Below are 22,653 nucleotides of genomic sequence, written 5' to 3' on the forward strand. Positions count from 1 at the left end.
AGGTTCTCCCCTTGGTCATAGGATCCAAGGGAGCTAAAACACATGTTGCAAGAAACATGTTTACAAAACTTGGGGTGCCTAAATTCACCCAAAAGAAAATTGCTTTTACTGCTTTGAAGTTTACGATTGAAATGTTAAATTGCCATCTTCATTATGTTAGTGAATGTATATTTTATGTGGATTTTTAAAAATTTTAAGGGACATTTTAATTTATTTTACCTTAATACGTATTTGAATTATGAGTAGGGATGCGCACGAGACAAGATTTGTGGCTGTCTCGTCTCGAAAATGTGCTGTAAAAGTGATGTCTCGACTCGAAAAATGTATATTTCTCTATTAGAAGAGCCGTGTCTCGACTCGAATATTGGCACGAAAATCCTGTCTCGACTAGTCTCGTGCACATCCCTAATTATGAGCAACAATGCCGAATGTAATTGGCAATGGTAAATATTGTAAATATGTTTGTTACACTGCAAATATGGTTAATTATATTGTAAATTTTGTTATTTTTTTAATTGACTGGTTTCGTGAACAATATTTTATTAATATGGTAAATGTAATGCTTTTTTAAATTGTGAAAAGGAAATATGAATTGCACAACTTTTATGTGGAATTTGTGTGTGTGAGGAATATTTTGTACATTTTCAAAATTATTGACAGAGTTTTGAACATTACATTTTGATCGGGAAGAAAAACGTCATTTTCAAAATTTCTCCCAACTAGGACTACGTTATTTTAGGAAATATTGGTAACTTTAACAATAGTTATTATACCTGCAGAACGGTTTGAAATATCAAATTGCCGTAAACAGTATTATGATCTTCACAACCTTTAAAAAGAATCTACGTAATTACACATGATACGTATCTAAGCACTATTTTTTTTTTCGAAATAGACCATGGAAATGCAATTTTCAATTCCTTGCAAAGTCTTGTAGAAAGGCTAAGTTTGTCTGTCAACAAGTATCAGAATAAAAGCGGTGAGATATATCAATAAGCGATTTTCTTTCTTTAAAAAAAAAAAAAAAAAAAATCTCAAAAGTATGTTACATCTCATGAGGTAAACTTATGCTAAAACCGGAAATAGCATAGTAAGAAATAGCAACTGATGGGCTTTTGGAATCAATTTACTGTCCAAACATTAGGCTTGATTTACTTCGTTGGCCCGTATTTAAACCGGATGTGGTAGAAATTAACTATTTCTGGGTTCAAAATTGATCGCCATAATAAGGACACTGTAATAGATAGCGAGAAGCAGTTTTTTTTATGTGGATTGAGTACCGCAAGACGAAGTTTCATCTCTGACCGTATCCCTTTATTACAGCCGAAAATGAACTTTCACAATGGGAAGCAAGAAAAACTTTTCTTTCTCTTTTCTTTTCTTTCTTTCTTTCTTTTCTTTTTCTTTTCTTTTTCTTTTTTTTTTTGCAACAAACGAGATACTGTTTAGTATAACAAATATATCATTCCAATTTTCTCAAAAACTTGATATGAGAATAATTGTCTCTCAAGCATCTTATTTGCTCAGTTAGAAGACATCCATATACGTATGTCTACTATTTGATAGCTAAATAAATCTTAAAGCTTAAGCATTATTCATAATTTTTGAGTATATTTCATTAACGATATGGTATACTGTCTTCATACTACTGTCATGATGAAAAGCTTGATAAGGTACATTTGATATCAATTTAATTTTATTACATGGTGTGGTCATCCTACAGGATTAATTTTTAGGTCTATAAAATAATAGTTTTTACGACTTTGTCGAGTTTGTAATTTTAATTTAATTCATAAAGAAATATTAAAAAGTACATTTCGTTTCACTGTGTGAACCTATAATATATTTCCCCAACCTCAAATAGATTAATAAAATCAGAAACAGTAGGTATACAACTTCCCATTGCAATAGAAGGATACAGTAAATTCAAAGATGGAATCTATTCTTCGGATGCTGATTTTTTTTTTTTTTTTTTTTTTTTTTTTTTTAGTTTCTTACTATTATTACCTTATTACTATGGGAACCAATATTGAAATAGCATTCAGTGCTACTGTTTACTTCAGGTTTCAGTATAAAGTTGAAAACTGAGATGAAACTTAATCTTGAGACGCTGAATCCATACCAGAAAACTCTTTCTTGCCATCGCTTGCCGCTTTTGGTCTACGAAGATAAATATTGAAAACCGAAGTTGTAGTAGATTATCCTACTTACTGTTGCAATAGGTAAACAACGCTTAAAAAAAGAAAAGAAAAGAAAAAAAAAGAATCAATATCAAAAACTGCTTCTCGCTATCTGTTTCCATTTTCGTTATATGGAAAGCAGTAGTTGAAATCGGAAGTGGTACGTTTTCTTCACTTTGCCTGTGAATAGAGGGATAACGGTTGGCATGAAACTTATTTTTCGGGCGACAATCAATAACAAAGAGATTTGTCTCTATCAGTAGGATGTAGGACAAAATCCAAGCGGACAAAACCCAAAAGAACAAAATTCAAGCCAACAAAATTTAAGGGACATAACCATAGGCGCAGGCTAATAAAATAATGATTATTTTTCTTCAAATGTCCAGAGTCTACAATGTTTTCTGAAATTCTTCACTATATTGAAACAACAATTGTTTTGTTTTGTTTTTTTAAAATACTGAAAACCCAATATAAACGTAAGATTATTGTGATAAGAAGGCAGGTAAGTTTTACTTTTACGCATAGCTATATATTTTAATTGTCTTTCTGCAGACATATATCTAAACTTCATAACATTTCTATTTATTATACATGTAACACATTATTATACTCTCAGCATATTGTTGTAATTATATTTGTTATATTGTGAAAATAACTATGATGTTTTGTATCGTATTTTCATACTTATGAGGTAGCATATAGGGGATTTTTTTTTTTTTTTTTTGCTTCTTGTTTTATATAAATATTTACTTTAGTAATTCTGAAATGCTGATCAAGATTTGATACATATCATGTGAAAAATGTGAAAATCCAATTATGTCATACTTAGGATAACCGCAAATATTTTGACTAAAAAGAATATATTAATGTAAACCAAGAGGAAAATTAAAGCACGTCTTCGAAACTTCATCAGAGGGACACCTAATAGCAACCGTTCACTTTTAAAATAGTACATTCGTCCACTCAAATCTTATTCTTAGAAAAATCAAGTAGATTTTTTAAAAAATATGTAATTTAGATAAAACATTTATTTCTCTACTTTCAAAGCATTTACATAAGTTATACTTGTAAAAATAGTCGATAAGAACAGTTACATTTTTATTTTCAGGCATACTTCAACAGCATTTACTCATAATAAATGGTGAGTGATAACGGGTGTAAGACAATCGAGTATAAAAATGAGACCACTAAATTGCATATTTATGTGTAAAAGAATTCCAGGAAATTCCTATCCTTAATTCAACGCTTACTACTGTCGGTATAGATAAATTTATCAGAAGGCAATAAAGTTAACAAAACAAACTACGAGGAAAATTTCATTAAAAATTTAGACTGTAAAACGTCAGCACTATGAAATGTAATCAAGAATGAAAATAATTTTAAAAATAACACAAAACAAATAGAGAACTATTTTAAAATAGAAAGAAAATAAATTATTCCGGTCAAATGTCTAGCTGTCATATAAACTAAATGCGAAACTACACAAATATGAAACACTGCAAGTCTGAGACCAGTATCAGATCTGTTTCACAAGTAAGTTTTCTCAAACGTCACAGAATCAACTTACACACTATCTAGAAACTATAACATTATATCTGATTCACAAATGATTTTCAGAAAGGAAAAACGATAGACATATCTATTTTGGACTCCTCGATTATAATAGAGCACATTTATCGAATATTGTTTACTGTTTTTGTTCTGTGGAGGTGAATATGGAAATCTCAAGTACTAGTAAAGTGCTACCATTTTCGATTTTATTAGAGAGATACAGGTGAGATGATATTATATATCCTCAGACGCTGATTCGATTCCAGTAAAAATCTTATTTTTTTAAGGCCTTTGCCCTATGGCGAATAGACCACGAGATGAACTAAATAAGAAATAAGTGTTTCTTGTCTCGTGTCATAAGTTTGGTAGAATTATCGTCTAGCCTCGATTCTCGAAGTCTTCTTTCTAGTCTCGTCTCGATTCTTTAAGACCTTTTTCCCGTCGTCGCGAAATTTTCTCGTCATTTTGTAAATTTATATAGAAAATTTGCGCCCTGATTATTTTCTTAATTTCATCTAGAACTTGCCAGAAGAATTCTTTTGCGTGGAAAGAGATCCACGAAATGTGAGTTATAACAACTTTTAAACCATATTATTATTGTGTTAAGTATTTGCGTACCTATTAACACTGATAATTGTCTTGATTTTTTGTATAATCACTTTCACAATTTAGGGATTTTATGTTTTCCATTAGAATTATGCAACATTGAAACTCTGTACTATCACGATATGGGTATGAGCCCATTGAGATTTCGATATTGCTCGTTGTGTAGTCTTGATTCTCTGACAGCTTTTTCTCCTCTCGTCTCATTTTCTAAATTTATGTTTAAATTTATTTCTTGATGTTTTTCTTAATTTCATCTAGAACTTGTAAGAAGAAACCTTCCATGTCCCTTACCGTTTTTCCTATTTAGAAATTAATCTTGGAACCGATAACATTAGTAGGTTCTAACAAAGGAGATGGATCGTGTTCCTAGAATACTAAATCGATTAAAAAACTACTTGTCGATGTCGCTTACCATTTATGCTCAGACAGTTGTCGACAGACAGACAGACGGACATAACACTTCTATAAGACTTCCAATATTATGCACAGTATAGTATGAAAATGTAACAAAGAAAAGTAGAAATAGAAGTCATCCATTAGAAATCTGACAGGATAAGTCACTCCAGAAATTTACTTGCAAGATTCAGAATGTAAATAAAAATAGTGAAATTGAAAGAGTATCTTATGAGAGCGAAAGGAACTTAATAAACTCTTCAGAAAGGAGTTCTGATTCCAGAACTTTTTTCCTTCTTATTATTTTTTTATTAATTTGTCATTTTTACAATTATAATCATTTTCATAAGAAACGCAAATCGAAACATATATTTATTTTCCAAATTGGATATTTAAAATTTACGGAATATCTTAAGAACTGCGGCAAAAAAAAATGTGTTTTGTAACTTTAGAGTAAAAAATAATAATAATTTTAATATATATATATATATATATATATATATATATATATATATATATATATATATATATATATATATATATATATATATATATATATATATATATATGTATATATATATATCTTGAATTTCGCCAAGACCATACACAGTATTGTAATTTCCGCAGGTTAAAAATAACTTCTTTCTAATTTCAAAACTGGTGGGAATGAACATTAAAAGATAACGAAAAATTAAATATAGGCTAATTTCTTTGACAAAAAAAGAAAAAAAACTTACACTGAAAAGTGTAAGCACTGTACTAATCATCCACCAGTGCTTTCACAGGTAGAATTGACTTTTGAGAAAGCAGCGTTTGATGGAAAACATTGCATCCCCAAATGAGCAGAAAAGATGGCATGACAATATTCCCCCTTTTGTTAATAGCGTGCAGTATTTGCTCTTATCCTCACATTGTTCGAGAGATTCTCTCCCTCCTCTCCGTTCATACCCGGAACTAGAATATCATCCCGCGTAGATTCGATGTAAATGCTCTCCCACTACTGTGACGTCATTGAAAAGATACCTTGGAAAGTTGGCACTCCTTGTAGTAGATACTAGTTTTAGAACAACTTTCAATGTTCCATATATAAAATAGAAAATTATAAAGCGCACTTAGATCACGTGAGGTGGGAGAATTTTCTGATTGGCTGAAAGCATATATGGCAATCTTAGTCAGTTTGAAACATTCGCTCTGGTACTGAATGACCGGTTTGAGAATTTTGAATTCACCTTTTTAATCAAAGTATTTTTGTTGGTTATGAGCAGGGCCCGGATCTTGTTGACAAGTCAACTTTCTTCTGTTCCGCATAGGAGAAGGCAAGTTCAAGTAAAAACGTTATCCATCAACTCTAGGTTCTAAAAATATAGTTTTTTTAGGATCAACTTTTGGTCTCTTTTTGCTGTTTTGAAATTTCAGGTCATTTTTTAAAATATTTTAAGGTAACTTTTAGGTCACTTATGGTCTTTTTTATTCCTTTTTTCTGCATAAGGAAATCTTTAAATGAACACGGTTTACGGATGTGGAAAAGACGAAGTTGAATAATCTCTTTTCTTACTTCCTGACTATTGGAGTGGAAAAACTGCATTCTTAACAAGCTAATTAAAACAAAACTGTAGCTGGTTAACGAAAGGCGGGGGTTGGTAGGTGGCCAAACAGATAGTTTTGGGTTATTGACCACAATGAATGTTATCACGTGAATAACTAAAAATGCATTAGAAGGCGTACAAGGGCTTTAAACGTGTTTTTATCTATTATTTTCCTGTAGTCTAAACTTGCTAAGTTTTATTGTTTAAGAGTGCTTCCTAGTTTCAACTCGGGAGTGAACTGACGCTTTCAATACTTACAATGCCGTACAATGGACTGATCAAAGGACATAAGTGATAAATGGTCTGCAACTAACTGAAACAAAACTTTTTGAATATGAGTGAGAAATGTTAATTAAAAATCCAATGGATATTAAAAAATGTCAATGTTTAATGAAATAAAAGTTTGAGAAAACGTAAGTTTTAAGGTCAATTTTTTGTGATTTTAGGGTCATTTTACAGGAATTTTAGTGTCATTTTATAGGTCACTTTTTAAAATTTTTTAGGTCAACAAGATCCGGGCCCTGGTTATGAGTGTCACATTATGGAAAACATTTTAATACGATTTGATAGAAAATATATTAAAATATCATTGCTTCAACTCAAAAACTAATTTAAAAAAATATATATTCTAAAAAATACGTGGGATTATATGACCTTGATTTTTTAAGCGTAAATAAGTTTGTATAAAATAACTTACACATCTCGTTATGAAACTCAAATTCATTTATTCCAAGAATCTTTACCGTAAGAGTAAGGATATTCTGGAAATCAGATCAGAAAATGTTGAATAGCTTGCCTTCAGGATTTTTTCAAAGTGGCTTTTTAGCTTTTCTGACTTCCAAGTCAATGCCTGTTTGAGATATAACAACCAACATAGACTTTGCCACGGAAAGATTAAAAACTTTTTTATTAGTGAGTTTATACTGTAGTAGATAACTAGAAAAAGCAGTCTCAAAAAGAAAAGAATATTTTAAAACAGAAAAGCGTTGAAAATGAGGTATTATTGCATTTTTTAAACAATATGTCAGAGCTAAAGATAACGAATTTGATAGAAAAAGGGTTCTTATTTTAATGTATGTATATAAAATACAGTTAAGGAGCAGTTAGAGTATTAAGGCACACACACACACACACACACACACACACACACACACACACATATATATATATATATATATATATATATATATATATATATATATATATATATATATATATATATATATATATTTGATGGCCTGTATTTAAACAATTTTCATACCCAAAAGGTAATCACGTGTTCACCCTTTGCGGCGCCAATCTTCTTTTCTATTGCTAGTCGACATCACGTCATATTTCAACATGTACCAGTAAGGTCATTTCCCTACACCAGCAACTTTCACATTCAATCAACCGGTTTCCAAGAAGCGTGCGTCAGTTCCTGGAGTTCACCAGAGACAGACGCAGGGGTGTAGCCAAGGGGGGGCCCATCGGGGCCCGCCCCCCCCCCCCAAATGGTTTCCTGGCCCCCCCAAATGACCAGCTTTTAAAACATCATAGTAAAATTATCTCGCTTCATTCATTTAGAAGTAACAAAGTTTATTGACAATTAATAATTTATGGTAAAATAGTAAGGAGAAATATTGTTTTTTTCCATACCGATCGAAAAATGGTATAGCATCTCTTCCTTATACCGATCGAAAAATATGATACATTTTTGTGACAGCAGATTACACAATTTACTGCGATTTATATTTGACAGTTTGAAGACACACGTTTTAACAAGGTGCTACAAATACAGCCATAAAACAAAGGTAGTAAACTGATTTGTAAGTACAGTATATTTTTATATGCTTTAACAAGTGTTTTAAAATACATAGAGGATGGAAAATTTGGTGAGAAACAATGATTTTATTCAATTTGGATTTCATTCACTCTTTCTTTTATTTCTACTCAGTGTAATAAAATATATATTTTTTTAAATCACGAATAATAAATATTTTTGTCAGGAAACCGTAAAGAAATTAAGTGAAATTTCAAAGAAAATCAATCTTGTGTAGATGGGTTCTGTATACAAGGTCTTAAATTTAAATGTAAAGGTAACCAAGGAAAGTTTTATTGCTTTTTCACCCACCACCTTCGAACATTTATATGTCACCTAACCTGGAAGATCAGAAATAGTCCCCATCAGCATCGACGACCTTCTGAAAACGTTCTGGAAGGCCATGGAATCCATCGCGGTAGAACTTGGTGGGCCGTGAAACGAAGAAAGTATCAGGTGCATTTTGGAATTTTAATAGGGATTTGAATTGTCGTCCTCTAAGGTGATTGTTCAAAGAATGGAACAGGTGATAATCGGACGGTGCAATACCCGGGGAAAATAGTGGTTGCAATATTGTTTCCCATCCAAGGCGGAAAATGGTGTCCTGAGTCATCTTAGCGTTGTCCCGTAAATGAGGACCCATTTGCAATTCAGAAGCGATGACGCCAGAGTTTTGAGTTTTTGTTGAGCACAGTTCAACTGCTGACACTAAACAGTTGCATTGATACTCTGACCAGCTGGTAGCAGTTCCCGATGCACGATGCACCAAACACAGAGAAGGACCCTATTCTGGTACAGTGCGGGTTTCGGCTGTTTTGAAATCGGTTCATGGGATGCTAACTAATGATGACGGCGCCGTGGAGCTTCGTATAGGACACACTTTTTTATCACATGTCAACGCCGTGTCCAGAAATGGCTCCGAAACAGTAAATAAACACAGGCGACTGCCGCGTTGTCTTCTGGCCCGGAGTCAAAATATGTGAGACCCATTGACCCAACTTGTAGTGCTTCAGAAGTTGATAGATGTGCTGCCGAATGGTTTTTCCACACACTGAATTGTAGTCCCAGTTCCTCTTTGTACATGTGTTGGTCTTCTGGCACGTGGTGTTTTCGGGTGTTTCGTCATCGTCCTTAAACTTGTTAAACCATCGCTGCAATGCCGATGCGTCACGACACCCTCACCAAAGGCCTGGTATATCTTCTGTCCCGCTACAGCGGCGTTTGACCTCCATTTGAACTCGTTCAGCATACATGCTCTTATGACGCTCTGTGGATGTCCCATGTTCCCTCTGTCTTTACGCAAGTTCACGGTGTGTCTGAATTGTCACAACCAGGTAGTATGTTGGATATACCCACACCAACAACTGACGTTCGCCTTATCTCCACTCGCATCCAACTCACTGTGTGAGGTCCAATTGAACACAGGCTTCCACGAAAAGGGACAGAACTTTCTTGGTTACCTTTATAGTTATGCACAAAAGTATAGCGTTTGGTCCCGCGCAGTAGTTCTTGATTAAGCATAATAAAAACTATCTTGAATATAATTTATGGATAATAATAATAATAATAATAATAATAATAATAATAATAATAATAATAATAATAATAATAATAATAATAATAATAATAATAATAATAATAATAAGCTAAAATAGTGTTTTGAGTTTTCCAGAAGGAAACCCAAATTTTCCTTTCTTTCAGGGCTCAAGAACACTAGCAGCAACATTTTTTTGGCTTTGCACATTGTAGCTGGCCCCCCCTCAAAAACTACGGGCCCCCCTTACACAAACTTGCTGGCTACACCCCTGGACAGACGTGTCACTATAGTGCTCCGTGTTCCACTATAAATGTTCTACGAATAATATTTTACATATTACAAATGATTAAAGAAATGCCAGCATCGAGATCTTCCACAAGATGCAAACGAGTACAAAAAAATGTCGCATGAACAAAGTTTATTCCATCCCAATTTAATTTTATTTTCTATGTTCACACTCTAAGTATTCAGCAAGTAAATTATTACGAGAGATTAAAAGAACCAATCCAATACATAAGCTTAGTTTTCTTTAATGAAATTATTTAACAATGAGCTTCATATGGAATTATTTAGACGTTCGCAACAATATTGCTCTATTTGAGTAATTTATTACGAAACAATCTATATATATAAAAGAGAACGTACAAATCCTTTGTCCGCTCATCACGCTAATACGGCTGAACCAATTTCTTTCATTTTTGGGGGGTTATTAGGATTTGGACCCTAGATGGTTTTTATCATATCACTTTAATTTTCAATTACCAGTGTCTTGAGATAATTGACCATTCAGGTGTCCACAAATCCTTTGTTAGTTCATCATAGGTAAAAATAAACGTATTTATATGCAACCCACATGACCGTGTCACTCGGCGGGTTAACATAAATGACAGGCGATATAATGTTAACATTTACTGCAATAGCGAAAAAGTAAAAATTATCTAAGTAACAAAGTTTATTGCGTTCCGGGGTGACCGCAGCGAAGCGGGGCGGGTTAACATAAATGACAGGCGATATAATGTTAACATTTACTGCAATCTTCTATGGTTTTTATCATATCACTTGAAAGCGAAAAAGTAAAAATTATCTAAGTAACAAAGTTTATTGCGTTCCGGGGTGACCGCAGCGAAGCGGGGTGAACGCTGCTAGTACAAGATACGATTCAATTAAAAGAATTATGTCATTCCGGTTTTAACAACGCTAGCATATCAGCCAAGAAATAAAAATTCCCCTTCCCGCCAATTTTTACCAAGGCGGTCATATTGGCCAAGAAATAAATTCTTTTTCCCGCCGTATTTTTCATTTGTAAAGGTGATTATTCACAGGATTTTTCTTCATTGTTATATCGTGTCAAACACGTTAGAAATATAGTAGTTGTGCACGGCGTTTATGACTTTCTCTTCCTTAAATGTTAACAACCTCGACATACAGTATACGTTTTCCGCGAATGCTCCGACATACAATGTCTTTAACCCCTAAAACATACTAACTGAAGTTTTAATTTGTGCATAATTTATAACTTTCATCCATAATTATTACATTTTCAGAACTGTTATTAACATTTTTTCCTGAAACAGTGTTTGTCGCTGATTATATCTCCAATAGCTTTATATACAATCCAGTGAATATGGAAAATCGTCCAATTTGTTCCTTTTATTTCCTATCGAATGGTCAATTTGATAGAAAGCCGTTGAGAAATGCCCTTGCATCCATCCTTCAAAACATTTAACAAACAACTTCAACTAAAGTTGTAGTTCCAGTAACTTGAAGATTTATTTCTACTCTCCAAAAATTAAATAATTAAGAACGAGGATATACAGGGTGTTTAATAAGTAATGGTCATAAATTAAACCGTAGATAGTACACGCCAAAACTAACAAAAAAGTCTCAGTAAACATGTGTCCGCAAACGCTTCGTAACGGAGATAGGGGCTGTTGAAAGTGTGGGAAAATGAAATTTAGAGACGAAAAAATGAAATGAAATCTTTGAGTTTTACGTCCCACGATTATGCCGGTTAGGCTAAAGGAGACGGTGATGATGAGGGATGAGTGAAATGGTGGAATGAAGAAAGTGGGAGGAAACGGGAGAACCCCGAGAAAACTCACGAGCACTGTGTTTGTCCACCACAAAGTTAACTTGGCGGGGCTGAGATCGAACCCGGGACCCAAAGCACCAGAGGTGAACGCTCTACCACTGAGCCACCGCGCCCCCCTAAATTTAGAGACGAATATCTCAAAAAGTATGAATCGGACAGAGGGCGGTCCAATGAATGACTATCGAAGTCAGACCTGCGCTATGCAGAAATGCATGGTTGATAACTATGCAATGCGCGCGCAAGGGATTCCCCAAAGAAACGGAGGGATTCCCGGAACGCGTGCTATAGGCAGTGGACGAAAACCCAGGAACGAGCACAAGACGTGTGGGACTTGCCGAAGGCGTATCCAATGCTTTCGTATGGCACATTCTTCATGAACAGCAGTTGTACCCATACCATCTGCAACGTGTCCAACCTCTGACCCCCACAGACTTTCCGGTGAGAATGCAGTTTTGTCAGTGGGTCCGAAGACAAATTACTGGCAATCATCATTTCACTGATGACGTCCTATTTACTGATGAAGCACAATTCACCCAGGATGGCATTGTAAATTTTCACAAATCTCATATCTGGGCCACTGAGAATCCAGTTGCAATAGTGAAATTAGGACATCAACGTAGGTTTTCCTTAAACGTGTGGGTAGCACTTAGGCGATGAGCTCGTAGTGCCATTCTTTCTTCCTAATGCATTAACTGGGATCTCATATTTGAGATTTCTCCAACACGATTTGCCGCTTCTACTCGAAGAATTACCTCTCGATAGGCGTCAGCGACTGTGTTTTATGCATGATGGAGCGCCAGCATGTTTTTTTTAACCGTGTCAGAGAACATTTACGTGCACGATTCGGACGAAAGTGGATAGGACGTGGAATTCCTATTGCTTGGCCACCGGACTTAAATCCTTTAGATTTCTTTCTCTGGTGCCATGTGAAATCGCAAGTTTATTCTACCCATGTTGCAACATTAGAAGACGTTCGAGAAAGGGTTGAACAATGTTGCGGACATATTCAACAGGATGCCAACATGTTATCACGAGTACGTGGATCTTTGCGAAGACAGGTACGAGCATACATTCGCATGAATGGACGACACTTCCAACATTTACTTTAATGATTAAGTAAGTTAATTTCATATGCAACTCTTCTGTAGTTACACATCTGGGTATTTACTGTTTACCTTATGATTAATACTGTACACATTACCAACATGACGATTTCTGGTTGTTGATATGAACAAACACGACATGTCCATCATTTTTCGCTTGTTGTAATACACTTACGCGTTCAACATGCGGAATGTTCTATATTCGCCTCCCACATACTCGAATGTTGTAATGCTTTTCCCATTGCAACCCAGTTTGCGGATATTCTTTACGTTAACTGCTTAGCACATAATGCTTCATCAGTGCCTTGCATACCGTTTGATTTACCTAAGTGCTGCCACACTTGTACGTATGCATTAGTTGTCGGAATTCTTCCTGGAGCCATTTACAACGTACATCACCACACTTCGATTGCCTTCCTCATTTCCTGCTGGTTATGCAACCACACACGGCACGTAAACATTGCCCGCCATTTTGTATCTTTTCGAACTTTCGACCTGGTACGACTTATGAATTACTGGTGAATAGACTCGCTCTCGATGTTCATCTCGAGCCCCATTTCCTTGGACAATTTTCCGGGAATCCCTCCTTTTCTTTAGGGAATCCTTTGCGCGCGCATTGCAGAGTTATCAACCATGCATTTCTGGATAGCGCAGGTCTGACTTCGATACTCATTCATTGGACCGCCTTCTGTCCGATTCACACTTTTTGAGATATTCGTCTCTAAATTTCATTTTCCCGCACTTTCGACGCCCCTATCTCCGTTACGAAGCGTTTGCGGACACATGTTTACTAAGACTTTTTTGTTAGTTTTGGCGTGTACTATCTACGGTTTAATTTATGACCATTACTTATTAAACACCCTATATAATGTTTTCAATTTTGCTTATATTAGCTAATTTTATGTCCTTTTTATACTGGAACAGGTCAGTTTGTTAATGAGAAGGACGTATGGAGACATCAAACTTGAGGAAGCACTGATATTTTTTTTATCATTCCATTATTATGCACTGAAGCTGAGGAAAATGATAATGATGAATAACATTGGTTCAACTTGTATACCATCTTTATATCAAATTTATATCAACCTAACTAAGCCAAATGTCTCGTACTTATAGTGATTTTATGCACTCAGACACTTTATTTCCATTATATTTTGTTGATTTTCCTTTAGTTGATGTTGATATCATTTTAACTGACCTCGATATAATTTGAATCAATTAAATTGGAGTTTGATTATTATTTTATATCACAAGTGTAATCGATTATGAAAAGAAAAATTTTATCAGTTCCCACTGAGATTAGAATCTAGGCACTCTAGCGTTATAGTTGGCTGCAGTATCCACTAGCCCAGGAAATGTTTCATGGGGATAGGATTGCATGTGCTTTCTCTTGCACTGCACCACGGACTACTAGTGATACATATTCGAAGACCATATAACTAGCCAACAAGTATAAGTCAAAGTGGCACCTTAGTGAAAATCGGTCCTATGTAATGAAGACGTTTAGAAATGAAATAGCATAATGTTAACCTTACGTGATAATGTTTGATATTTGCAGAAGTTGTGTTATAAATAATGGAAAATTATATTTGCAGTAGGGACCAGCACGTATGGAGATTATCTTTATCGGCGCCCCGTCAAAGGGGTTAGGGTTCATGGATTTCAATGCATGGCAATGGTAATTTAGATGGAACAAGATATCACCATTCACAATGTCATTATAACAATTAGATAAGGTTGAACTGTCATTCTGTTCCATTATTACACAGATGATTCAGGACTGGCACTCACAATACACTGATACGTCAAGTGTTCTTTGAAGTACTGTATACTTCAATACACATGCGAATATTGAAGTATACAATACTGTATACTTCACAATATACTGATACACATTTGAAGTACTGTATGTTGCCCTTATACAGGGAACTAGCTCGCATCTTGGAGATTACTACCGAAAGGCAATAACTCTACAAACATTTGACACAAAACTGGGGAAGTAATACACATCTCGTATAAAACTACAGCTGTGCAACGTTTTCAACTTTTTATGATACTTAAAACACTTCTGAGAACCCTGAAGTTGTGTCCTACTTAGATACAGAATAATACATACCCCTGTCCTTAGTTTGTCACAAAACTTTCACTTACTAATACCAATGAGAAGCAGAAGGTCTGGTTACACTTGAGGCTCCGTATAATTTATTGTAATTGCTAGCGTAATTTATTTTCACAAATGCCCATAAGTTGTTCGAATGCATTGAACTTGAAAAAATTTAACTTCAGTGTGATATATGAATAATGTGTCTTAGGTCAGCTTGAATCTTGTAACGTTATGTTAATCCAAAGGTTAGGTTGTACTTGCTGCCAGTCGTATGTCAAGTTTCAGTGCCACTACGTCTTATGTTCCGCTCGAATCCATTTATCTAAAGACAGTAGCGTCTTCTCTGGGTGTGCAAGTCGTGTGTTAACGCCCAACGAAAAATTAACAGAAGAGTATTTTAATTTAATTAAACGATCGTGAGAAATAGGGACTTTTTTCACTTGTCAACGGGACAAAATCAACTGTTGAAGTGCGAAAGAACCGAGAAAAGCTACACGATCTCCGTTATGTTTTGAGGAGGCACCTTTGCGAGTAAGTCGTTGGCCACGCTTTGGCTATATTTTCGCCGCTTTAGAAGACTCATACTGCGCATGCGCTTCGTGTTTCCCACCTCATGCTTCTATGATCCAAGGCGTTGAAAAAGAACTCAACGCCTTGGGTTTTCTGCTTCTCTCAAAGCGTTGCCAAATCTGTAGATTTATCGGTGGATGTACAGATTTTTTTTATATAACAATGCAGAATGCAATTTTGTGTGTGTGTGATCTACGGATTTTTTTTTATTGTTAAACATCATCAATTCATAAGTTAAAGGACAATCGACTTCTTACTAAAATACGTGTAAGGAACACGGTGAAAAGAAACATCATTATTTTCTCGATCCAATAAAATTGTGTTCGAAGGGTCAATTGATGAAAAAAAAAAAAAACGACGCTGAGCTACAGAACGGTTTTCCATTCTGCCTTTTCCTTCCCCTAATTTTCATTCACTTAGGTTAGTGACTCATCCGCAGGGGGGGTTTCGGGCCCCCTATTACTGTCTTCGAGGGCTTGGTAAAAGTTTTTTTTTTCCTTTCTTTAAAACATAGTTTTTTTCTGTTGTCTCTGAATGTTGCAAAAAGGATTTGTTTCACTTGCTACATTTTGAGATTATTTATTAAATAGGCCTATTATATTGAAATTGGTAGGTAGCCGAGAAAAGTTCGATTCAGGAGAATTACTTTTTTTTTTTTTTTTTACTACAAAGCTATGCATATATTGTAGGGTAGATTGTAGATATTTTGGCTTTCTGATTTGGCAATGCTGGGTGTCCCCTTGTCTTTCGCGTTTACGAGTGTGGTGGTTTCAGCTTTTTAAGATGACTACTGAAAGTGTAATTCAAAAACTATTAAAAAGTCCTTTTTCATTAGTTTCTTATAATGAGAAAAAACAAATAATTGACCGTGGTCGACCGTGTCCTAATCTCACGATGTCAACTCTTGTGAAGGGCAAAAGTGGTGCTGGTTTTGAGAGACATTTTCGAATGGAGTTGTGCGACATGTCAGACATGGCCGACATGCGACATGGCAGGAGCTTTGTGGGTGTAGTGTAGTGAATAGATTTTACTGTTGGACATGTTTGCTATTTTCAACTAAGGAATCATCAAGGATACGAGGATTTGAACCATCTTAATACTGCAGTGAAGAAGCATGGTGAGTCTGAAATGCATCTTTCCAGCTTTTTTAAATGTAATACCTTCATTGCAACTCCAACAAGAATAGACGTTCTTTTGGATTCCCAACGAAGGGCTGACATTGAGTTGCACAACGAAAAAGTAAAGAAAAATAGGGAAATATTAAAGAGGTTGATTAATGCCGTCTGCTATTTAGCAAAGCAGGAGCTACCATTCAGATCTCATAATGAGCAAGCAGCGTCTCTAAACAAGGGAAATTATGTGGAATTTCTTATTGCAAGTGCAGAGTTTGATTCCACATTAAAAGAACACTTACAGACTTCTTCAGTTTTCCGTGGAACTTCAGCAAGCATTCAGAATGATTTGATAAATTCTGTTGCCGATGTACTGAGAGACGAAATTTACCGCGAAATTCAGAACACAGAGTTCGTAGCTATTATGCTTGACGAAACTTCAGATGTAAGCAATAAATCGCAATTGTCAACTGTTTTACGATATTTTTCGGCGACGGAGAAAAAACTCGTAGAACGATTTCTTGGATTTCATGACATGAGTGCTGATAAAACTGCAGCGGCGCTTTTCAATCATGTTAATGAAATAATGAATACCTATAAATGCGCGGACAAATTAATTGCCCAGACATACGATGGGTCTTCGGTGATGAGCGGCCATCTCAATGGCCTTCAAAGCAGTGTTGGAAAAGTATCCTAAAGCTCTCTTTACGCATTGCTATGCTCATGTAATGAATTTAGTTTTGCAACAGTCATTGGAATGCAACAAAGAGCTTAAAACATTTTTTTGCGGTCTTAAATCACTGCCTGGCTTTTTTCTCATTCCCCAAAGAGGTTGCACGAACTTTCTGCTTTCATGTCAAAAAAGCTACCATCATTATCTTGTACTCGATGGAATTTTACCTCTAGACATATTCATACGGTCAGTGAAAACAGAAAATCATTGATTATGTTTTTTGATCATGTTAGTGAAAGTGGAGACTTTAACTGCAATGACAGGCAGACGATTTGCTAGCTTCCTAAGGAATTTTGAAAATATATTTTTAATAAAGGTTTTGTCCAATTTACTTGCTTTCTCAGATATATTGTTCAATATACTCCAGTCTAGGGATGTTGATATTTTATACTGCAGTAATAAAATTACTGAATTTCAAAACCAACTGCAAAAGGAAAGAGAGAATTTTGAAATAGTGTGGTCTTCTGTTGATAGAGATGTAGGGGACGAAGAAGTGATTCAGATAAAAAGAAGGAGATTAAATGATGAATCACAGAAGGATCATTGTCGGAGACTGTACTTTGAAATCATTGACAACATCAGTAATCAGATTACAATTAGATTTGCGTCTTTCGAAAAATTGCAGTATTTTGATCTCCTAAACCCATCTAAACTGAAGTTCTTCAACAAACGAGAAAACTTTCCTCACGATTTGTTAAAAAAGCTGCAGGTAGTTTATGGTGATGTTTTTAATTTGTCCAAACTACAAAATGAACTACATGTGTGGTACGCTTCCAATGAGGAATCAAATAAAACCCCCATTGAAATCATTCAATATTTGATGGATATGAATCTGGTGAGTGGATTCACGGAGATTGATAAGTTAGCTATGCTGATTGCAACAGTACCTTCCACAACATCATCTGTCGAGAGATCGTTTTCGTCACTGAAAAGGATCCACACGTTCTGCCGCGCTACTCAGACCGAGCCCCGAATGACGAATTTAAGCCTCATTTCCATTGAAAGAGAACTGTTATCCAAGTTACGAGAGGGAGATAAATCCAAATTCTATGATGCAGTGATCCAGAGGTTTCTACGTAAAGAAAGACGACTCGAGCTGGAATTCAAGTAATTGTAAGTAAATTGATTTTGATTTTCAGTTTCATATTTTGTTTGTTTTTTATCTTTAGCTTCATATTTTGAAGGCATATTTCCCCTATATAATTATTCTCATTAAATGTATTGCTTACGTAATAACATCCTCCTTGATTCATCTTTATAATTTCCAGACTAAATTGTTAGAAGAAAATTGCTATTTATAGGTTGTAGGCATTGGTGTAACTAGGACATTTTGCTGGGGATGGCCATTTTCCCTTACTTTCGAAAATTGCGAGAACTTACAGGTACAGACTATAGTCAAGAAATCGATGGGTGGGCAAAGTATAGTCACCGTATGTCGAATGCAAACGCTAATAAAATAGTTATGCGTAAATTGAGGATAACTTATCACATTATTTTCGATCAGTAAAAAAAATGTGGGTCGGCCCAACTTTGCTCCTGGGGAGAGGGGGTCCCCTCTAGTTTCGCCTATGGTTGTGAGGATTAATATATTTTTTCTTTCTTGCCAACGCCCTAACATCCATCTCACGAGACGCCACTGTCTAAAGAGCTTCATCTTTGAAATATGATCCCGAAAGAACACATTCAATAGAATCCCATATAAAGCAAGCTTTTATGCTTTAGTTTGTTTTCTAGAAGTAAAATAAGATTTCTTCGAAAGTTATTGCTTGATTTCGGTTAAAAGTGACTATTGTTAGTAACCCCGACAAGAGAAAAACAAAATATTTAATCCATCTACTTGTACTTCTTGACCACATTCTATATAGTTAAGGATTGTTTGTTATATTAACTTTTTAACTAAAATGTAAATGTTTCTTTCTTTCGAAGAATTTGACGAAAAGCAAAGGACCTCCGCAAAGATATCACAACGAACAAGTCTGGTTATAGTACCTTTGACATTAGCTTCATGGATTGTTGGTATGTTGTCGGAATATGAACAGAACCTACCTCTATATGGTACTTTCTCCCTCCTGAATAGTATTTTGGGCATCACAATATTCTTTTTTCATACAACTGGTAATGAACAGGTAAGTATTTAAACTATTTATTTCCTCTTCTGCAACAACAAAGTTAATAAGTTAACTTTATTAAAATATTTGGTCAAGAGAAATATGTGTCTTATTTCTTTTGAGACTGACCCTAATATACAAAAAATGCATTATTCTTGTTTTGTTTCTTCCAATTTCCTTCAACAAATATTGCCATTCAGTTCTTTCTAAAGAGGAATTTAAAAAAGAATTTAATAGCTCATTCAGCTCAAGGAACCACTACTTTCATGCAGCTTATGGATAAGCAGCACGAAAGTACAGGGTTTTCATAAAGTCTGGACGGATTTAATTTGCTTATAATTTTCAAAGATGGCGTCGGTGAAAGAGAAAGCGCAATGTGTTCTGTGGTACGCAGAGCTAAAATCACCAATTCTGGTGTGTCGAAAGTTCACTAAAGAGTTCAGAAAGCCGGCACCGACTGAGAGTGCAATCCGAAAGTTCTTGGAGACAGAAAGCGTCCTGGACCGTCCTCGAAGTGGGTGGCCGCCAACATCGCCTGCAACAGTGAGTAGGGCAAGGGAAAGCATCATCAACAGCCCACAGAAGTGGACGTAAATGGCGCCCAGTTGGAGGTGTGGCGGTGAATGAACTGAGCTAGTGCAGATTACAGGTAAAAATTTAATCCTTCCGCTACCGTTTGCACTTTATTTGATTTCATTATGAGCATTTTTATGAAAATTATAAGCAAATTAAATCCTCCAAGTATTCCAGACTTTATGAAAACCCTGTATTTACTAAAGTTTTTCAGTCAGTTGAGTTAATATTCCTGAAATTTATTTTTAATCTTTAACTAACGGTTACAACTACGTATTTCTACTAGTGATAACAATCATACAAAAATTAAATAACTGTAATTGTAACACTTCTAATAAACAAAATATCTATTTCTCAGATTCTCTCTTTCTGAGGAGGAGTATTGGGTTTATTACACGATAAATAGATTTACAATCTATCACCTAACACTTCGGTCATCCTATTTACTTGCAGCGATGCTTATTTTCTACAAATCATAAAGACATTGGTACAATATATCTATTCTTTGGTGCTTGAGCAGGAATAGTGGGTACCTCCCTCAACTTGCTTATTCGAGCAGAACTTGGCCGTCCCGGAAGTCTAATTGGAGATTACCAAATTTATAATGTGATTGTAACTGCCCATGCCTTCATTATAATTTTCTTCATAGTTATACCTATTATGATTGGTGGATTGGGTGTTTGATTAGTTCCTCTCATACTAGGAGCGCGTGATATGACCTTTCCTCGCTTAAATAACATAAGATTCTAATTGCTTCCTCCTTCACTAATCCTACTCTTAACTGGAAGAATTGCAGAAAGTGGGGCAAGAACAGGGTGAACAGTATATCCTCCTCTCTCTAGAACCATTGCTCATGCTGAGGCCTCTGTCGACCTTTCTATTTTCTCCCTTCATCTAGCGGGAGTTTCCTCAATTTTAGGGGCAGTAAACTTCATTACAACCGTAATTAATATACGAACCCCTTGAATAACCTTAGAACGAATACCATTATTCGTTTGATTAGTAGTAATCACTACCGTCCTACTTTTATTATCCCTTCCTCTCATAGCAGGAGCGATTACAATACTTTTAAATGACCGAAACCTTAACACTTCCTTCTTCGATCCCTCTGGAGGTGGAGATCCTATTCTCTATCAACATCTATTCTGATTTTTCGGACACCCAGAAGTATATATTTTAATTCTACCGGTTTTGGTATAATTTCACATTGTAATTCAAGAAAGTGGTAAAAAGGAAACGTTCGGAGTATTTGGTATAATTTATGCAATACTAGCAATTGGATTTTAAGGATTTATTGTATGAGCCCACTATATGTTCACTGTAGTTATAGACGTTGATATTCGAGCTTACTTTACTGCGGCCACTATAATAATTGCTGTCCCAACTAGAATTAAGGTATTTAGAAGAATTGCTACTCTTCACGGAGCACAAATAACCTATTCTCCTATTTACTGTAGATCTTACTGGAGTTATTCTAGCAAATTCATCACTAGATATTGTCCTTAAGATACTTACTACGTTGTAGCACACTTCCATTATGTACTATCCATAGGAGCTGTATTTGCTATTATAGCAGGTATTATTCATGATTCCCTTTATTTAAAGGAACAGCAATGAACCCAACTTGACTGAAAATCCAATTCCTCGCAACATTTATAGGAGTAAACATAACATTTTTCCCTCAACGTTTCCTAGGTCTAAGAGGTATGCCCCATCGATACTCAGATTATCCCGACGCTTATACTACATGAAACATAGTATCAAGTATCGGCTCATTCCTTTCCTTCGTTGCTGTTCTAGGACTAGTAATAATTGTATGAGAAACGTTCGCTACTGCACGCCCTGTAATCTTCTCGGATCAACAAACAACATCCTTAGAATGATTCCAAAACTTACCGTCTGCAGAACATAGCTATGCAGAGCTTCCTCCACTAACAAACTTCTAAGATGGCTGATAAGTGCATTGGGCCTAAGTCCCAAATATAAGATTTAAACACGAATCTTTCTTAGAAATGGCCATCTGAAATCAATTAGGTCTTCAAGACGCTGCATCACCGGTCATAGAACAGATAGTATTCTTTCATGACCACATAATACTATGTACTTATCATGACCATAATTACTGTATTTGTCGGATATTTACTAGCCTACCTTCCACCAAATCATACATCAATCGTAACCTTCTAGAAGATCAAACCAAGAAACTATTTGAACAATCTTACCCGCTATCACATTAATTTTTATTCCCTGCTCTCAGTCCGACTCCTCTATCTTCTAGATGAAATTTACCAACCGGCTATTACTATCAAAACAATTGCACACCAATCATACTGGAGTTATGAATACTTCGACTTTTCCCTTACATAATTTGACTTCCCTTAAATATAAGCCCTGTCAATGAAATGAATCCTAATTCATTCCGTTTATTAGACGTTGATAATCATATTGTACTACCTATTAATATTAATATTCGCATTCTGGTTACTGCTGCAGATGTACTAAACTCATGAGCTATGGCACTAAGCTCATTTGGTATTAAAGCTGATGCTACCCCTGGACGAATCCGCTAATATTACCCGCACAGGCCTATTCTTTGATCAAAGC

General features: G+C 35.3%; 1 protein-coding gene across 1 annotated transcript in view; it reads left to right on the forward strand.

The window, feature by feature from the left end:
* The window catches only part of LOC145660613 (adhesion G protein-coupled receptor L3-like), an 880,165-nt gene that overhangs the window by 771,851 nt on the left and 85,661 nt on the right, over positions 1-22,653 (forward strand). Inside the window, exon 10 of the mRNA XM_081725881.1 lies at positions 19,295-19,494. Coding sequence (XP_081582007.1) covers positions 19,295-19,494 — 200 coding nt within the window. The remainder of the gene's footprint in view (positions 1-19,294; positions 19,495-22,653) is intronic.

Source organism: Thermobia domestica, chromosome 9 (assembly GCF_964235325.1).
Source record: "Thermobia domestica chromosome 9, izTheDome1.hap1.1, whole genome shotgun sequence".
NCBI lineage: Eukaryota > Metazoa > Arthropoda > Insecta > Zygentoma > Lepismatidae > Thermobia > Thermobia domestica.